The following is a 19,643-nucleotide window of genomic DNA, read 5'->3' on the forward strand; positions in this document are numbered from 1 at the left end:
ATTTATATAGTGCCTTTCACAATCTCAGTACATCACAAAGAACATAACAGCCAATTGAGTAATTTTGAAGTGTAGATACTGTTGCAATGTAGGAAACTCGGCAGCCAATTTGTACACAGCAAGATCCCCACAAATGTGATAATCACCAGTTAATCTATATTAGCGATGTTCAGTAAAGGATAAATATTGTTCAGAACACTAGGCAGAATGCCCCTGCTATTATTTGAAGTAGTGTCAATGGTATCTTTTACACCCAACTAAGAGGACAGATGAGGCCTCGGTTAACATTTCATCTGAAAGACGGAGGTCTTGGTAACATTGCATTCAATGTCTCTGGAGTTTAGAAAGCACCAGCATGCCTGGCCTCTTCTTCACACCCATTCCACACAATCCACAAATTCAGGTCAACTGGAGCCTACTAAGGAACAGGACAGCACCCAGCATCCCAATACCTACCCATACCTAACTTACCCTGCTCAATGAGTATTCTAAAATATCTTTTCTTGACTGCGGCCTCCTGCCAAGAATGGCTAAGCCTCTGTCAGTGTCTAACATTAGCAAAATATAAAATCCTCAGTGTATTATGTACTTACTATACTATGTTACCTTTTTACCCAGCGGGTGGTAATGACCTGGAACTCGCTGCCCACAGGATGGTGGAAGCGGAGACGATCAATGACTTCAAGAAGAAGTTGGATGACCACCTGAGAGAAATAGACTTTCAGGGCTATGGGGATCGAGCCGGGGAGTGGGACTGACTGCATAGCTCCATGGAGAACCAGCATGGACTCAATTGAGGCTATCAAATTGAAAAAGAAGGCATACAAAGTGGCCAAAAACAGCATGAAACTAGAAGATTGGGAAAACTTTAAAGGTCAACAGAGAGCCACAAAAAGGGCTATAAAGAAAAGTAAGATAGAACATGAGAAAAAACTAGCACAGAATATAAAGACAGATAGCAAAAGTTTCTATAAATATATAAAACGAAAAAGAGTGGCTAAAGTAAACGTTGGTCCTTTAGAGGATGAGAAGGGGAATTTAGTTATGGGATATGATGAAATGGCCGAGGCATTGAACAGGTATTTTGTATCGGTCTTCACAGTGGAGGACATTAATAACATGCCAGTAATTGACAAAGAGACGAACGTAGGTGAGGACCTGGAAACAATCATTATTACGGAAGAGGTAGTGTTGGGCAAGCTAATGGAGCTAAGGATTGATAAGTCTCCTGGCCCTGATGGAATGCATCCTAGGGTACTAAAAGAGATGGCGGGAGAGATAGCAGGTGCACTGGCGATAATTTTCCAAAATTCACTGGACTCTGGGGTAGTCCCAGCAGATTGGAAAACAGCAGATGTGACGCCACTGTTTAAAAAGGGAGGTAGACAAAGGATGGGGAATTATAGACCGGTTAGCTTAACCTCTGTAGTGGGGAAGATGCTTGAGTCTATTATCAAGGAAGAAATAGCAGGGCATCTCGATAGAAATTGTCCCGATGGGCAGACGCAGCATGGGTTCATGAAGGGCAGGTCATGCTTGACAAATCTTTTGGAATTCTATGATGACATTACGAGCAAGGTGGACAATGGGGACCCAGTGGATGTGGTGTACCTAGATTTCCAAAAAGCCTTCGACAAGGTGCCGCACAAGAGGCTGCTGTATAAAATAAGGATGCATGGCGTTAGGGGTAAAGTATTAGCATGGATAGAGGATTGGTTGACTGACAGGAAGCAGAGAGTGGGGATAAATGAGTGCTATTCTGCTGGGCAATCAGTCACTAGTGGTGTGCCTCAGGGATCGGTGTTGGGTCTGCAATTATTTACAATTTATATAGATGATTTGGAGTTGGGGACCACTTGTAGGGTGTCAAAGTTTGCAGATGACACTAAGATGAGTGGCAAAGCAAAGTGTGCAGATGACTGTGAAACTTTGCAGAGGAACATAGATACATTGAGTGAGTGGGCAAAGGACTGGCAGATGGAATACAATGTTAATAAATGTGAAGTCATTCATTTCGGTAGGAGTAACAGTAAAAAGGATTATTACTTGAATGGTAAAAAGTTGCAGCATGCTGCTATGCAGAGGGACCTAGGTGTCCTTGTGCATGAATCGCAGAAGGTTGGTCTGCAGGTACAGCAAGTAATTAGGAAGGCAAATGGAATTTTGTCCTTCATTGCTAAAGGGATTGAGTTTAAAAGCAGAGAGGTTATGTTGCAGCTGTATAAGGTACTGGTGAGGCCGCACCTGGAGTACTGTGTGCAGTTTTGGTCTCCTTACTTGAGAAAGGATGTACTGGCACTGGAGAGGGTGCAGAGGAGGTTCAGTAGGTTGATTCCAGAGTTGAGGGGGTTGGCTTATGAGGAGAGACTGAGTAGATTGGGATTATATTCATTGGAATTCAGAAGAATGAGGGGGGATCTTATAGAAACATATAAAATCATGAAGGAAATAGATAAGATACAAGTAGAGAGGATGTTTCCACTGGCAGGTGAAGCTAGGACAAGAGGGCATAGCCTCAAGATTAGAGGGAGCAGATTTAGGACTGAATTAAGAAGGAACTTCTTCACCCAGAGGGTTGTTAATCTATGGAATTCCTTGCCCAGTGAAGTAGTTGACGCTTCTTCAGTAAACGTTTTTAAAGCTAAGGTAGATATCTTTTTGAATAATAAAGGAATTAAGGGATACAGTGAGAACGCGGGTAAGTGGATCTGAGTCCACGAAAAGATCAGCCATGATCTTATTGAATGGCGGAGCAGGCTCGAGGGGCTGGACGGCCTACTCCTGCTCCTAGTTCTTATGATCTTATGATCAATGGGCAGAACGACCTCCTTCTGTGCCGTTAATGACTCTCTGACTTTATAATCATGTAATCATGTAATATGGGATGTAACACAACCCCAGAAAATATATAAAGTTTATAAAAGCCAAAGAAATGCAGTAAGAAATAAATTTTAAAAAGAGCATTTGCCACTCCTTTATTTTGGCCATGCACTTTGATGCTATGACACAAATCATATCAAGACATGTTATTGCCACAGAAAAAATATCATATCATTTATGCTTGATATTATGATGAGGAAAATAACAGGTACATGCTTTGTCGTTCTCCCTCTCCAGGCAAAAACACAGTTCCTCCTTCCAAAAAGAAGTCAACATCAAACTTAGCTGAACTCAATTATTCCAAGTAGATAAGGTCAGCATCAGCTGATGGAAATTGCGTTCTGCATTGTCACTATCGTCGTGCAAGAGTCAAACTATAAACAATGTCATAGGGTGTCACTGTTTTAGTGCTGTCATTGAATAGCTTGGATTAGAGGGAACATTGGGGAATAAAAAGCCTATGACATAAAAAGTTGCTTTAATTTAATTGTTTTCCTCTTTTACTTTCCGGAAAGTGCTGACACATAGAAGGGTTTTGTTTCACATATGGCTGTCTTATATTACCTTACTTCACAGTCAACCCTGGACAGTGTTTATTTGTAGATTATTTGATTGCTTTACACGCACACATACATTTGCATGCAAAACATCATGATACTAGTGCATGACTTCATAATCACACATGACTGTTCTGTATACTGGGGGTAATTTAGCAAGGCTTATGTAGCAGAGCCTCACTAGTGATAAGCAGGGCTTAAAACATTGGGGCTATGATGTTGTGGTTCTATCCCCATCTCTGTGTTTACTGATTATGAGGCTCTATTGTAAAATTATCCTAAACATTCCATTTCAAAATGTTAATGCTTCCTTTTTGCTAGTCAGCCTTGCTATACTTTCAATATCTTTTGCTAATGACATAGCTACATAACCTGATTACTGCTTCTTGCAACAATAAGCATGTGAAATACACAACGATAGCTCACAGTTCTTACTTTAGGTCTTTACTAGACACAACATGATTCAACAGTGGGTGCCTTACCTGAGTGCAGACCTATCCTTATTCTAACAGGCACATCTGGCATATGTCTCATTTTAAAGGTGCCTACTGCACTCAGGATATCCAGAGACATATTTGCAATCTCGGCTGCATGCCTGTTACCATTCCTTGTTGGGAGGCCAGAGGAAACCATGTAAGCATCCCCAATTGTCTCTACCTGTGTGCCAAACAAACACAAACATATTAACAATTTTCAGAACTATCTCCGACACCTTCCAATTATGGCCTTCGCAGTAAAACGTCTTGCAGGTTAGTGATAAAGTTGAACAGATATTTGACGCACCTGTTAAAAATTCAGTGCAATTTCTTTTAATTTTCCCGAGTTGATAGGGGGCATGTTTCTGCTCCCAGAAGTTGTTGAAACTACTCTGAAAATAGCTACCAGTATATGCATGGGTGATTCTTTTTACCTTTGGGATGTTTTGGCTGATGACCTGATTGAGGTCAGGAACTAACTGTATTTTACATCCCGACAAACCTCTTCCCCTCCTATCTCTTTCTAAAAGTCTTTCTCCTTCAAGGATGTTGATGACTGTCTCATTCGCAGAATTTTTCAGACGTATGCACCACTTCTGTGGATGAAGCTAAATCCATCTCTTCTCGTTGAGATGAGTGGTTCTACTATTCAAATAAGCCAGCTGAGAAATGGATAAAACCATAACATGTATCAATGGGGAGAGGTAAGTTTACACATAAGTTAAGGGCAGTCTTCAGGCTCTCTACACACAAGAACATAAGAAAGAGCATAAGAAATAGCTGGAGTAGGCCATTTGGCCCTTCAAGCCTGTGAAGCACCCATTGTTAAACTAGAGTTACTGCAGAATTCTTTAATTTGCACACATTATTCCATATTGGTCTTTCAACTCATGAACTGAAAAAGATGGCCTTGGGGAAAATAATAATTTTTGTATTTGATTTTATATGGTTTTGAAATAGCCAGGTTTAAAATAGAGAAAGCTCTCTCTTCGTCAGATATAAATTGGGAGCCAAACAAAAAATAAAAGAATTCACTTGAATGGCTAGGACAGCAGGTTCAAAAGTGTCAATGTACATAGCTTGACAGATGGAGGTGCAGGTACTGGAGTGCTCCAGCAACTATGAATTGAATTTTGGATGCAAATGGGCCTTTGTTGCAGGATTGTTAAACAAATGGTAATCCATTGCAAATTATGGTTTAGGATAGGCATCATTGTCACAAGCTACGAAACCAGTATTGCTTTGATGCCCGTGGATGTCAAGACCATGGTCAGGGTGCAAAAGAAATTCACTAAGATGATACCAGGAATAAGAGGCTTTGAGTGCAAAATTCGGCTCCTTAGTCCCTGTTTTCTCGGCACTAAGATTCATCGTGGTCTGCTGCACCCTGCACAACCTCGCTGTCATGAGGGCACGGCCTTTGCCACCAGATTTATGGTGAGCCGCTGAGGAGGAGGAGGAGGAGGAAGCAGAGGAAGAGGAAAAGGAGGAGGACAGGAAGGACGCAATCAACATATCCCTTTTCCAGCTGGGCTGTCCATGATTTGAGTCATTCAATTCCAAAAAAACCTCAAAATCTATCGAATAAGTATTAAGGTTAGTACTACTAAAGTGTGCTTTTTTTTAAATTAGTGTAATCTATTAAGAACTTTAGATTGTAGTGTTTGGAGTAGAACAAGGCCCCTAGTGTAATTAGTATTTTTTAATTAAAGGGAGTAAATAAGTAATCTAAAGGTAAGTCATGGCAGGAGATCTCGCGCCCGTGATATGCTCCTCCTGCGTTATGTGGGAAATCAGGGACGCTTCCAGTGTCCCAGACAACCATGTGTGCAGGAAGTGTATCCATCTGCAGCTACAGGCTACCCGCATTATGGAGCTGGAGCTGTGGATGGATTCACTGTGGAACATCTGCGATTCTGAGATCGTTGTGGATAGTACGTTTAGTGAGGTGGTCACACCACAGGCAAATGCTGCAAAGGCAGGAAGGGAATGGGTGACCACCAGGCAGAGTAGAGGAAGGCAGGTAGTGCAGGAGGTCCCTGTGGCCAACTCCCTTTCTAACAGATATACCGCTTTGGATATTGTTGGGGGAGATGGCTCAGGGGAAAGCAGCAAGAGCCAAGTTCATGGCACCATGGGTGGCTCTGCTGCACAGGAGGGGAGGAAAAAGAGTGGCAGAGCTATAGTGATAGGGGATTCAATCATAAGGGGAACAGACAGGCATTTCTGTGGCCGCAAAAGAGACTCCAGGATGGTATGTTGCCTCCCTGGTGCTAGGGTCAAGGATGTCTCTGAGTGGCTGCAGGGCATTCTGAGGGGGAAGGGCGAGCAGCCAGTTGTTGTGGTACATATCCGTACCAACGACATAGGTAGAAAAAGGGATGAGGTCCTACAAGCTGAATATAGGGAGTCAGGACAAAAATTAAAAAGTAGGACCTCAAAGGTAGTAATCTCAGGATCACTACCAGTGCCACGTGCTAGCGAGAGCAGAAATAGCAGGATATATCAGATGAATATGTGGCTGGAGAAATGGTGCAGGGGGGAGGGATTCAGATTCCTGGGACATTGGGACCAGTTCTGGGGAAGGTGGAACCGTACAAACTGGACGGGTTGCATCTGGGCAGGACCGGGACCAATTTCCTCGGGGGGGTGCGGGGTGGGGGAGGGGGGTGGGGAGGGGGTGGGTGTTTGCTAATGCTGTCCAGAAGGGTTTAAACTAGAATGGCAGGGGGATGGGTATCTGAGCAGGGAGACAGAGGAGAGGGAAACAAGGATAGAAATGAAAGACAGAAGAGTAAGAAGAAAAGTGGAAGGAGGAGAAAACAAGGGCGAGAAACAAATGGGGTCATAGTGCACAATAAAGCTAAGATGACTAACAATGCTAAGAAGACAAGTCTAAACGCATTGTGTCTTAATGCGCGGAGCATTCACAATAAGGCAGATGAATTAACAGTGCAAATAGAAATAAACGGTTATGATTTAGTAGTGATTACGGAGACATGGCTGCAAGGTGACCAAGGATGGGAACTGAACATCCAGGGGTATTCAATATTTAGGAAGGACAGGCAAAAAGGGAAAGGAGGAGGGGTAGCATTGTTAGTAAAGGAGGAAATCAATGCAATAGTGAGGAAGGATATTGGCTCGGAAAATAATGATGTGGAATCTGTATGGGTGGAGCTAAGAAACACCAAGGGGCAGAAAACGTTGGTGGGGGTTGTCTACAGGCCCCCAAACAGTAGTAGAGATGTAAGAGATGGCATTAAACAGGAAATTAGAGACGCATGCAATAAGAGTACAACTGTATCATGGGCGACTTTAATCTAAAATTAGCAAACCAAATTAGCAATAATACTGTGGAGGAGGATTTCCTGGAGCGTGTACGTGACGGTTTTTTAGACCAATACGTTGAGGAACCAACTAGAGAACAGGCTATCCTAGACTGGGTATTATGCAATGAGAAAGGATTAATTAACAAACTTGTTGTGCGGGGTCCCTTGGGGAGGAGCAACCATAACATGATAGAATTCTTCATTAAGATGGAGAGTGAAGTAGTTGAATCCGAAACTAGCGTCCTGAATCTAAATAAAGGAAACAACGAAAGTATGAGGCACGAGTTAGCTATGTTAGATTGGGGGACTTTACTGAAAGGGTTGACAGTGGATAGGCAATGGATAATATTTAAAGAACGTGTGCATGAATTACAACAATTATTCATTCCTGTCTGGTGAAAAAATAAAAATGGAAAGGTGGCTCAACCATGGCTTACAAAAGAAATTAGGGATAGTATTAGATCCAAAGAGGAGGCATATAAAATTGCCAGAAAAAGCAGCAAGTCTGAGGATTGGGAGCAGTTTAGAATTCAGCATAGGAGGACAGAAAGGTTGATTAAGCGGGGGAAAATAGAGTATGAGAGTAAACTTGCGGGGAACATAAACACTGACTGCAAAAGCTTCTATAAATATGTGAAGAGAAAAAGATTAGTGAAGACAAATGTGGGTCCCTACAGTCAGAAATGGGGAACATTATAATGGGGAACAAAGAAATGGCAGAACAATTAAACACATACTTTGGTTCTGTCTTCACAAAGGAGGACACAAATAACCTCCCAAAAATGTTAGGGACCCAAGGGTCTAAGGAAAGGGAGGAACTAAAGGAAATCAGTATTAGTAAAAAAAAGTGCTAGGGTAATTAATGGGGTTAAAGGCTGACAAATCCCCAGAGCCTGATAATCTACATCCCAGAGTATGAAAGGAAGTGGCCCTGGAAATAATGGATGCATTGGTGGTCATCTTCCAAAATTCTATAGACTCTGGAGCAGTTCCTACAGATTGGAGGGTGGCAAATGTAACCCTACTATTTAAAAAAGGAGGAGAGAAAAAACAGGGAACTACAGCCCAGTTAGCCTTACATCAGTAGTGGGGAAAATGCTAGAGTCTATGATAAAGGATGTGATAGCAGAACACCTGGAAAGCATAAATGGGATTGGACAAAGTCAGCATGGGTTTACAAAAGGGAAATCATGCTTAACAAATCTACTGGAGTTTTTTGAGGATGTAACCAATAGAATAGATAAGGGAGAACAAGTGGATGTGGTATATTTGGATTTTCAGAAGGCTTTTGATAAGGTCCCACATAAGCGGTTAGTGTGCAAAATTAAAGCACATGGGACTAGGGGTAATATACTGGCATGGATTGAAAATTGGTTGACAGACAGGAAACAGAGAATAGGAATAAACGGGTCTTTTTCCGGGTGGCAGGCAGTGACCAGTGGGGTACTACGGGGTAATATACTGGCATGGATTGAAAATTGGTTGACAGACAGGAAACAGAGAATAGGAATAAACGGGTCTTTTTCCGGGTGGCAGGCAGTGACCAGTGGGGTGCCACAGGGATCAGTGCTTGGGCTCCAGCTATTCACAATATATATTAATGACTTGGGTGAGGGAACTAAATGTAACATTTCCAAGTTTGCAGACGACATCTGGGGAGGAATGTGAGCTGTGAGGAGGATGCAAAAAGTCTCCAATGTGATTTGGACAAGTTGGATGGCAGATGCAGTATAATGTGGATAAATGTGAGGTTATCCACTTTGGTTGTAAAAACAGAAAGGCAGATTATTATCTGAATGGTGATAGATTGGGAAAGGGGGAGGTGCAACAAGACCCAGGTGTCCTTGTACACCAGTTGCTGAAAGCAAGCATTTAGGTGCAGCAAGCAATTAGGAAGGCGAATGGTATGTTGTCCTTCATTGCAAGAGGATTTGAGTACAGGAGCAAGGATCTCTTACTGCAGTTGCACAGGGCCTTGGTGAGACCACATCTGGAGTATTGCGTCCAGTTTTGGTCTCCTTATCTGAGGAAGGATGTTCTTGCCATGGAGGGAGTGCAAAGAAGATTTACTAGGCTGATTCCTGGGATGGCAGGATTGACTTATGAGGAGAGATTGGGTTGACTAGGCCTATATTCACGAGAGTTTAGAAGAATGAGAGGGGATCTCATAGAAACCTATAAAATTCGAACAGGACTAGACAGGCTAGATGCAGGGAGGATGTTCCCGATGGCTGAGGAGTCCAGAACCAGGGATCACAGTCTCAGGATACAGGGTATGCCATTTAGAACTGAGATGAGGAGAAATTTCTTCACTCAGAGGGTGGTGAACCTGTATCATTCTCTACCACAGAAGGCAGTGAAGGCGAAGTCATTAAGTATATACAAGATGGAGACAGATATATTTCTTAATGCCGAAGGGATCAAGGGATATGGGGAGAAAGCGGAACAGGGTACTGATCTTTTTTGAATGGCAGAGCAGGCCCGAAGGGCCGAACAGCCTACTCCTGCTCCTATTTTCTATGTTTCTATGGCACCAGTGGACACACCCCATTCCCCATTCAGCAACAGTTCCACACCTTCTTTCTGTTACTGACCATCAGAGCTGTGACATTGGCCATTAGACACTGTATCACCTTTGGATCTGCATGTCTTCTCATAGAGTTCTCTGCCACTTCCACACTGGAAAGGATGGGCTGCAAACTCTGCACAAACCCCTGTGCAAGGTTGGTGCCAAACTCCTCCATGCTCCTCAACAGTGACAGCAGGTTTTCTGTCAGGCCTGCCAATGCACCAAGCATTTCTGTGTGCATACCCATCAGCCTTTTACTGTATGCTGTCCCATCAAAGTCCTCATCTGAGACCTCTGAAGTAGAACCCGTCTGAGACCTCACCCTCTGGGTAGCTGGCACCTGCACTACCCATTACCCCTGACTTGACTGCAGCCCATTCACACCAGGGGACTCACCACGTGTGCCTCTATACTACCTTCTAAAGTACGCACTAGTATCTGAACTGGTGGCTGCAAGTATGAGGTCAAGTGACGGCATTTCATAATCATCAGTCTCTTCTTCCTCTTCTATTTCAAGCTCTTGCACCATTGTCTGGCCAGGTTACAGTTCTTGGGTATCTGAAAGGGGAAAGGCACAAGGGTAGGGCTACAGTATCGGGAGGGGTGGGGGTGGGAAGCAGGAGCTGCATGCTTACACCATGTGCAGCTTAGAAGCAGAAGCAATTGCGGGATGTAGGGTAAGTGGTATGTGAGAAAGAGGATTAGGTACGAGCATACTGACATCTTTAATGGTTTCAGCCTCACCACAGCCATGGCCTCAGTCATGCCCACTCATATGATGGCGAGCACTGTCTCATCCATTGGGGTGAAGACATGCAGCTATGCCAATCTCCCACTGGTTAGCTCCTGTTGCCTCTGGTTATGTGCCACCTTGTCCTGCATGTGTGGTGCAATGTGTTTGGGTGATGTGCCTGTCATGATTGAATAGCTGGCTGTGTGTGGCTTGCAGCAGTGCTAAGTCTGTGAGGGCGAGGTGAAGCAATGAATATTGGGAATGAATCTTGATGATGGAGATTGTTGACAGGTGAGAGATGGGGATGAGGCGCATTGACTAGTCAATAATCTGTGAGGCTAGTTGGTGGAATGCAGCATGTAAAGATGCATTCATTAGCCTTGACTGCTGTGTGAGGTTATTAAACTTCTTTCGGCACTTCATCCAGTTCCTGGGCATGGACCTGTATGACTAATTGCTCCCATTAACTTCTCAAAGTTTGTCTGGAGGGTGTCCTGGGCCACTTTGGATACAGGACTTCTTTTCTCCTATCAACCTCCTGCAACAAGGCCTCCAGTGCTACTTTGGAGAACCTTGGAGCCTGCTATGTTTTTTTTTCCAAAATATACTTTATTCATAAAAATCTGTAAAAATTACATTACCAGTTTTAAACAGCACCAAGTCAAAAAATACAAACAGTGCAAAGGAGGCCGTTTGCTTCATTACAATCATGAGTTGTCTCACAACCCTTCCATTTCACATTTGTCATGCAAATTACATTTTTACATTTTACAGCAAATGAAAATTTTCCCGATACAGTTCGAGGGGTTTCCCATGGATCCAGCCCCTCAGTTCAGCTTGGTGGGGGGACCTTACACAGTGGTCTTTCCCCATTGAGCCTTTGCTGCGGCTGCCCCAAGCTTTAGTGCGACCCTCAGCACGTAGTCCTGGATCTTGGAATGTGCCAGTCTGCAACATTCGGTTGTGGATAACTCTTTGCGCTGGAAGACCAGCAAGTTTCGGGCAGACCAAAGGGCGTCTTTCACCGAATTGATAGTCCTCCAGCAGCAGTTAATGTTTGTCAACCGTCTCTTCCCCATCACAGCCACCGTGGGGGCATTGCGCGGAGGGGGCGAGACATCGGGCGTGCAGGTAGGATCTGACGGGGAGGGCTCTTCTTACCACCAGCCAAGCTACATCTTGGTGCCTGTTTGAAAGTTCTGGTGATGAGGCATTCCGCCAAATGACTTTGGCGGTCTGCTCGGGGAACCATCCGACAGGATCCACCGTCTCCTTTTCCCGTAGGGCCTTGAGGACATTCTGTGCAGACCACTGCCTGATGGATCGGTGGTCAAAGGTGGTTTCCCGCAGAAACCGCTCCACGAAGGATAGGTGGTACGGCACGGTCCAACTGCATGGAGCGTTCTGCAGCAATGTGACCAGGCCCATCCTTCGCAACACCGGGGACAGATAGAACCTCAGCACGTAGTGACACTTGGAGTTTGCGTACTGGAGGTCAACACACAGCTTGATGCTGCCGCACACGAAGGTGGTCATCAGGATGAGGGCAACGTTGGGTACATTTTTTCCGCCCTTATCCAGAGGTTTGAACATCGTGTCCCTCTGGACCCGGTCCATTTTAGATCCCCAGATGAAGCGGAAAATGGTTCGGGTGACCGCCACAGCGCAGGAGTGGGGTATGGGCCAGACCTGCGCCACGTACAGCAACAATGTGAGCGCCTCACACTTGATGACCAGGTTCTTACCCACAATGGAGAGAGATTGCTGCCCCCACATGCTCAACTTTTGTTGTACCTTGGCTACTCGCTCCTCCCAGGTTTTGGTGCACGCCCCGGCCCTTCCGAACCATATCCCCAGCACCTTCAGGTAGTCTGACGTGACAGTGACGACAAAGGATCGGTCAGTCCAGTTTCCAAAGAACATGGCCTCACTCTTGCCCTGGTTAACTTTGGCTCCCGAGGCCAGTTCGAATTGGTCGCAGATGCTCATCAGTCTACGCACAGACAGCGGATCCGAGCAGAAGACGGCGACGTCATCCATGTACAGGGAGGTTTTCACCTGAGTGCCTCCGCTGCCTGGGATTGTCACCCCTCTTATGCTCGCATCCTTCCTAATAGACTCAGCAAAGGGTCAATACAGCAAACAAACAAGACCGGGGAGAGAGGACAGCCCTGTCTGACTCCAGATTGGATCGGGAAACTTTCCGATTCCCACCCATTGATTGAGACTGCGCTACTGATGTTGGTGTAGAGCAGTTTGCTCCAATTGCAGATTCCCTCCCCAAACCCCATTTTGGAAAGCACGTCCATCATGTAGGTGTGCAATATCCTGTCAAAAGCCTTCTCCTGGTCCAGGCTGATAAGGCAGGTGTCCACCCTCCTGTCCCGTACATAGGCGATCGTATCCCTGAGTATCACGAGACTATCAGAGATCTTCCTGCCGGGTACAGTACTGGTCTGATCGGGATGGATCAACAACTCCAGAGCAGACTTGATTCAACTGGCTATGACTTTGGACAGAATCTTGTAGTCAACATTAAGCAGTGAGATGGGCCGCCAATTTCTGATTTCTGCCCTCTCTCCCTTCCGCTTGTAAATGAGGGTGATGATGCCTTTCCTCATGGATTCTGACATGCTGCCGGCCAGGAGCATACTCTCGTATACTTCCAGCAGGTCCGGGCCGACCCAGTCCCACAGGGCCGAATACAACTCGACCGGTAAGCCGTCGCTTCCGGGAGTTTTACTCGTCTCGAAGGACTCGACGGCCTTTGTCAGCCCGTCCAGAGTTAGCGGCTTGTCCAGTCTCTCCCTCCTGCTGTCATCTAAGACCTCTGTGATAGATGACAGGAAGGACTGGGAGGCTCTGCTGTCTGTGGGCTTCGCGTCATACAGCCCAGCATAAAAGGTTTTGCTGAGCCTTAGTATGTCAGACTGCGAAGATGTTACCGAGCCATCCTCTTCCTTCAGGCTGCTGATAACAGAGCTCTCTCTCTGTACCTTTTGGAAGAAGTAACGCGAGTACGTCTCATCCTGCTCGATGGAGCGGACTCTGGACCGGAAGATGATCTTGGAGGCCTCCGTGGCAAAGAGCGAGGCCTGCTGGCTCTTCACCTCATGGAGGTCCTCCTTGACCTCGACTCCCATTGACTGCAAGCGGAGCAGATATTGCATACTTTTCTGGAGTCGGGACATTTCCCTCTGTCTGTCTCTCTCGCCCTCTGAACACCTTTGTGGATGAAGAACCTCTTGATGTTCTCCTTGATCGCTTCCCACCAGTGAACTGGAGACTCAAAGACGGGTTTCACGGTCCTCCAACCTTTGTAATCCATTTTGAGTTCCTCAACATTCTCTGGGGTTAGCAGTGTAGCATTGAGCTTCCACATCCCTCTGCCAACCCGCTGGTCGTCCTGTAAGTGACAGTCGGCTAGTAAGAGGCAGTGGTCGGAGAAGAACACCGGCTTGACGTCGGTGGATCCGACTGTGACAGTACAGGACACAAACAGGAAGTCAATCCTGGAACGGGCAGACCTGTCCGATCTTGACCATGTGTATCTGCGCTGTGCTCCATCTGCAGGCTTTCTGAAGACGTCGTGCAGTTTGGCATCTTTAACTGTTTCTATTAGGAATCTGGACGTAGCGTCCAGTTTGCTGTCGTCACTGCCAGATCGTCCAGCCGCATCGATGATGCAGTTGAAGTCACCGCCCAGGATGACCAGCCCGGACGTCGCCAGCAGCAGTGAGAGCTGCTGGAAGACGGTCAGCCGCTCGCTGCGTTGTACCGGGGCGGACACATTGATCAACCTTGGCAAGGTAATTTTTTTTTTTATTTCCAAAATATACTTTATTCATAAAAATCTGTAAAAATTACATTGCCAAACAGTTTCAAACAGCACCAAAAAATACAAACATTGCAAGGGAGATCAGTTTCCTTCAATACTATCATGAGTTTCTTCACAACCCTTCCATTTCACAATTGTCATGCAAATTAGTTTTACATTTACAGCAAAGGAAAATATTAGCGATACAGTTCGAGGGGTTTCCCATGGATCCAGCCCCTCAGTTCAGCTTGGTGGGGGGACCTTACACTGTGGTCTTTCCACATTGAGCCTTTGCTGCGGCTGCCCCAAGCTTTAGTGCGTCCCTCAGCACGTAGTCTTGGACCTTGGAATGTGCCAGTCTGCAACATTCGGTCGTGGACAACTCTTTGCACTGGAAGACCAGCATGTTTCGGGCAGACCAAAGGGCATCTTTCACCGAATTGATAGTCCTCCTGCAGCAGTTAATGTTTGTCTCGGTGTGCGTCCCTGGGAACAGCCCGTAGAGCACAGACTCCTGTGTTACAGAGCGGCTTGGGATGAACCTCGACAAAAACCACTGCATCTCTTTCCACACCTGCTTTGCGAAGACACATTCCAGGCGGAGGTGGGCGACCGTCTCTTACCCATCACAGCCACCGCGGGGGCATTGTGCGGAGGGGGCGAGACTTCGGGTGTGCATGAAGGATCTGACGGGGAGGGCCCTTCTCACCACCAGCCAAGCTGCATCTTGGTGCCTGTTTGAAAGTTCTGGTGATGAGGCTTTCCGCCAAATGACTTTGACGGTCTGCTCGGGGAACCATCCGACAGGATCCACTGTCTCCTTTTCCCGTAGGGCCTTGAGGACATTCTGTGCAGACCACTGCCTGATGGATCGGTGGTCAAAGGTGGTTTCCCGCAGAAACCGCTCCACGAAGGATAGGTGGTACGGCACGGTCCAACTGCATGGAGCGTTCTGCAGCAATGTGACCAGGCCCATCCTTCGCAACACCGGGGACAGATAGAACCTCAGCACGTAGTGACACTTGGAGTTTGCGTACTGGAGGTCAACACACAGCTTGATGCTGCCGCACACGAAGGTGGTCATCAGGATGAGGGCAACGTTGGGTACATTTTTTCCGCCCTTATCCAGAGGTTTGAACATCGTGTCCCTCTGGACCCGGTCCATTTTAGATCCCCAGATGAAGCGGAAAATGGTTCGGGTGACCGCCACAGCGCAGGAGTGGGGTATGGGCCAGACCTGCGCCACGTACAGCAACAATGTGAGCGCCTCACACTTGATGACCAGGTTCTTACCCACAATGGAGAGAGATTGCTGCCCCCACATGCTCAACTTTTGTTGTACCTTGGCTACTCGCTCCTCCCAGGTTTTGGTGCACGCCCCGGCCCTTCCGAACCATATCCCCAGCACCTTCAGGTAGTCTGACGTGACAGTGACGACAAAGGATCGGTCAGTCCAGTTTCCAAAGAACATGGCCTCACTCTTGCCCTGGTTAACTTTGGCTCCCGAGGCCAGTTCGAATTGGTCGCAGATGCTCATCAGTCTACGCACAGACAGCGGATCCGAGCAGAAGACGGCGACGTCATCCATGTACAGGGAGGTTTTCACCTGAGTGCCTCCGCTGCCTGGGATTGTCACCCCTCTTATGCTCGCATCCTTCCTAATAGACTCAGCAAAGGGTCAATACAGCAAACAAACAAGACCGGGGAGAGAGGACAGCCCTGTCTGACTCCAGATTGGATCGGGAAACTTTCCGATTCCCACCCATTGATTGAGACTGCGCTACTGATGTTGGTGTAGAGCAGTTTGCTCCAATTGCAGATTCCCTCCCCAAACCCCATTTTGGAAAGCACGTCCATCATGTAGGTGTGCAATATCCTGTCAAAAGCCTTCTCCTGGTCCAGGCTGATAAGGCAGGTGTCCACCCTCCTGTCCCGTACATAGGCGATCGTATCCCTGAGTATCACGAGACTATCAGAGATCTTCCTGCCGGGTACAGTACTGGTCTGATCGGGATGGATCAACAACTCCAGAGCAGACTTGATTCAACTGGCTATGACTTTGGACAGAATCTTGTAGTCAACATTAAGCAGTGAGATGGGCCGCCAATTTCTGATTTCTGCCCTCTCTCCCTTCCGCTTGTAAATGAGGGTGATGATGCCTTTCCTCATGGATTCTGACATGCTGCCGGCCAGGAGCATACTCTCGTATACTTCCAGCAGGTCCGGGCCGACCCAGTCCCACAGGGCCGAATACAACTCGACCGGTAAGCCGTCGCTTCCGGGAGTTTTACTCGTCTCGAAGGACTCGACGGCCTTTGTCAGCCCGTCCAGAGTTAGCGGCTTGTCCAGTCTCTCCCTCCTGCTGTCATCTAAGACCTCTGTGATAGATGACAGGAAGGACTGGGAGGCTCTGCTGTCTGTGGGCTTCGCGTCATACAGCCCAGCATAAAAGGTTTTGCTGAGCCTTAGTATGTCAGACTGCGAAGATGTTACCGAGCCATCCTCTTCCTTCAGGCTGCTGATAACAGAGCTCTCTCTCTGTACCTTTTGGAAGAAGTAACGCGAGTACGTCTCATCCTGCTCGATGGAGCGGACTCTGGACCGGAAGATGATCTTGGAGGCCTCCGTGGCAAAGAGCGAGGCCTGCTGGCTCTTCACCTCATGGAGGTCCTCCTTGACCTCGACTCCCATTGACTGCAAGCGGAGCAGATATTGCATACTTTTCTGGAGTCGGGACATTTCCCTCTGTCTGTCTCTCTCGCCCTCTGAACACCTTTGTGGATGAAGAACCTCTTGATGTTCTCCTTGATCGCTTCCCACCAGTGAACTGGAGACTCAAAGACGGGTTTCACGGTCCTCCAACCTTTGTAATCCATTTTGAGTTCCTCAACATTCTCTGGGGTTAGCAGTGTAGCATTGAGCTTCCACATCCCTCTGCCAACCCGCTGGTCGTCCTGTAAGTGACAGTCGGCTAGTAAGAGGCAGTGGTCGGAGAAGAACACCGGCTTGACGTCGGTGGATCCGACTGTGACAGTACAGGACACAAACAGGAAGTCAATCCTGGAACGGGCAGACCTGTCCGATCTTGACCATGTGTATCTGCGCTGTGCTCCATCTGCAGGCTTTCTGAAGACGTCGTGCAGTTTGGCATCTTTAACTGTTTCTATTAGGAATCTGGACGTAGCGTCCAGTTTGCTGTCGTCACTGCCAGATCGTCCAGCCGCATCGATGATGCAGTTGAAGTCACCGCCCAGGATGACCAGCCCGGACGTCGCCAGCAGCAGTGAGAGCTGCTGGAAGACGGTCAGCCGCTCGCTGCGTTGTACCGGGGCGGACACATTGATCAACCTTGGCAAGGTAATTTTTTTTTTTATTTCCAAAATATACTTTATTCATAAAAATCTGTAAAAATTACATTGCCAAACAGTTTCAAACAGCACCAAAAAATACAAACATTGCAAGGGAGATCAGTTTCCTTCAATACTATCATGAGTTTCTTCACAACCCTTCCATTTCACAATTGTCATGCAAATTAGTTTTACATTTACAGCAAAGGAAAATATTAGCGATACAGTTCGAGGGGTTTCCCATGGATCCAGCCCCTCAGTTCAGCTTGGTGGGGGGACCTTACACTGTGGTCTTTCCACATTGAGCCTTTGCTGCGGCTGCCCCAAGCTTTAGTGCGTCCCTCAGCACGTAGTCTTGGACCTTGGAATGTGCCAGTCTGCAACATTCGGTCGTGGACAACTCTTTGCACTGGAAGACCAGCATGTTTCGGGCAGACCAAAGGGCATCTTTCACCGAATTGATAGTCCTCCTGCAGCAGTTAATGTTTGTCTCGGTGTGCGTCCCTGGGAACAGCCCGTAGAGCACAGACTCCTGTGTTACAGAGCGGCTTGGGATGAACCTCGACAAAAACCACTGCATCTCTTTCCACACCTGCTTTGCGAAGACACATTCCAGGCGGAGGTGGGCGACCGTCTCTTACCCATCACAGCCACCGCGGGGGCATTGTGCGGAGGGGGCGAGACTTCGGGTGTGCATGAAGGATCTGACGGGGAGGGCCCTTCTCACCACCAGCCAAGCTGCATCTTGGTGCCTGTTTGAAAGTTCTGGTGATGAGGCTTTCCGCCAAATGACTTTGACGGTCTGCTCGGGGAACCATCCGACAGGATCCACTGTCTCCTTTTCCCGTAGGGCCTTGAGGACATTCTGTGCAGACCACTGCCTGATGGATCGGTGGTCAAAGGTGGTTTCCCGCAGAAACCGCTCCACGAAGGATAGGTGGTACGGCACGGTCCAACTGCATGGAGCGTTCTGCAGCAATGTGACCAGGCCCATCCTTCGCAACACCGGGGACAGATAGAACCTCAGCACGTAGTGACACTTGGAGTTTGCGTACTGGAGGTCAACACACAGCTTGATGCTGCCGCACACGAAGGTGGTCATCAGGATGAGGGCAACGTTGGGTACATTTTTTCCGCCCTTATCCAGAGGTTTGAACATCGTGTCCCTCTGGACCCGGTCCATTTTAGATCCCCAGATGAAGCGGAAAATGGTTCGGGTGACCGCCACAGCGCAGGAGTGGGGTATGGGCCAGACCTGCGCCACGTAGAGCAACAACGTGAGCGCCTCGCACCAGATGACCAGGTTCTTACCCACAATGGAGAGAGATTGCTGCCCCCACATGCCCAACTTTTGTCGTACCTTGGCTACTCGCTCCTCCCAGGTTTTGGTGCACGCCCCGGCTCTTCCGAACCATATCCCCAGCACCTTCAGGTAATCTGACCTGACGGTGAAGGGGACAAAGGATCGGTCAGCCCAATTCCCAAAAAACATGGCTTCGCTCTTTCCGTGGTTAACTTTGGCTCCCGAGGCCAGTTCGAACTGGTCGCAGATGCTCATCAGTCTGTGCACGGACAGCGGACCCGAGCAGAAGACAGCGACGTCATCCATGTACAGGGAGGTTTTCACCTGAGTGCCTCCGCTGCCTGGGATTGTCACCCCTCTTATGCTCGCATCCTTCCTAATAGACTCAGCAAAGGGTTCAATACAGCAAACAAACAAGACCGGGGAGAGAGGACAGCCCTGTCTGACTCCAGATTTGATCGGGAAACTTTCCGATTCCCACCCGTTGATTGAGACTGCGCTACTGATGTTTGTGTAGAGCAGTTTGATCCAATTGCAGATTCCCTCCCCAAACCCCATTTTGGAAAGCACGTCCATCATGTAGGTGTGCGATATCCTGTCAAAAGCCATCTCCTGGTCCAGGCTGATGAGAC

General features: G+C 47.4%; 1 protein-coding gene across 1 annotated transcript in view; it reads right to left on the reverse strand.

Annotated features, from left to right (window-relative positions):
- The window catches only part of LOC137377400 (retinal guanylyl cyclase 2-like), a 67,845-nt gene that overhangs the window by 13,480 nt on the left and 34,722 nt on the right, over positions 1 to 19,643 (reverse strand). The window contains exon 14 of the mRNA XM_068046980.1: positions 3,920 to 4,094. Within this exon, the coding sequence (XP_067903081.1) occupies positions 3,920 to 4,094 (175 nt within the window). The remainder of the gene's footprint in view (positions 1 to 3,919; positions 4,095 to 19,643) is intronic.

Source organism: Heterodontus francisci, chromosome 15, assembly GCF_036365525.1.
Source record: "Heterodontus francisci isolate sHetFra1 chromosome 15, sHetFra1.hap1, whole genome shotgun sequence".
NCBI lineage: Eukaryota > Metazoa > Chordata > Chondrichthyes > Heterodontiformes > Heterodontidae > Heterodontus > Heterodontus francisci.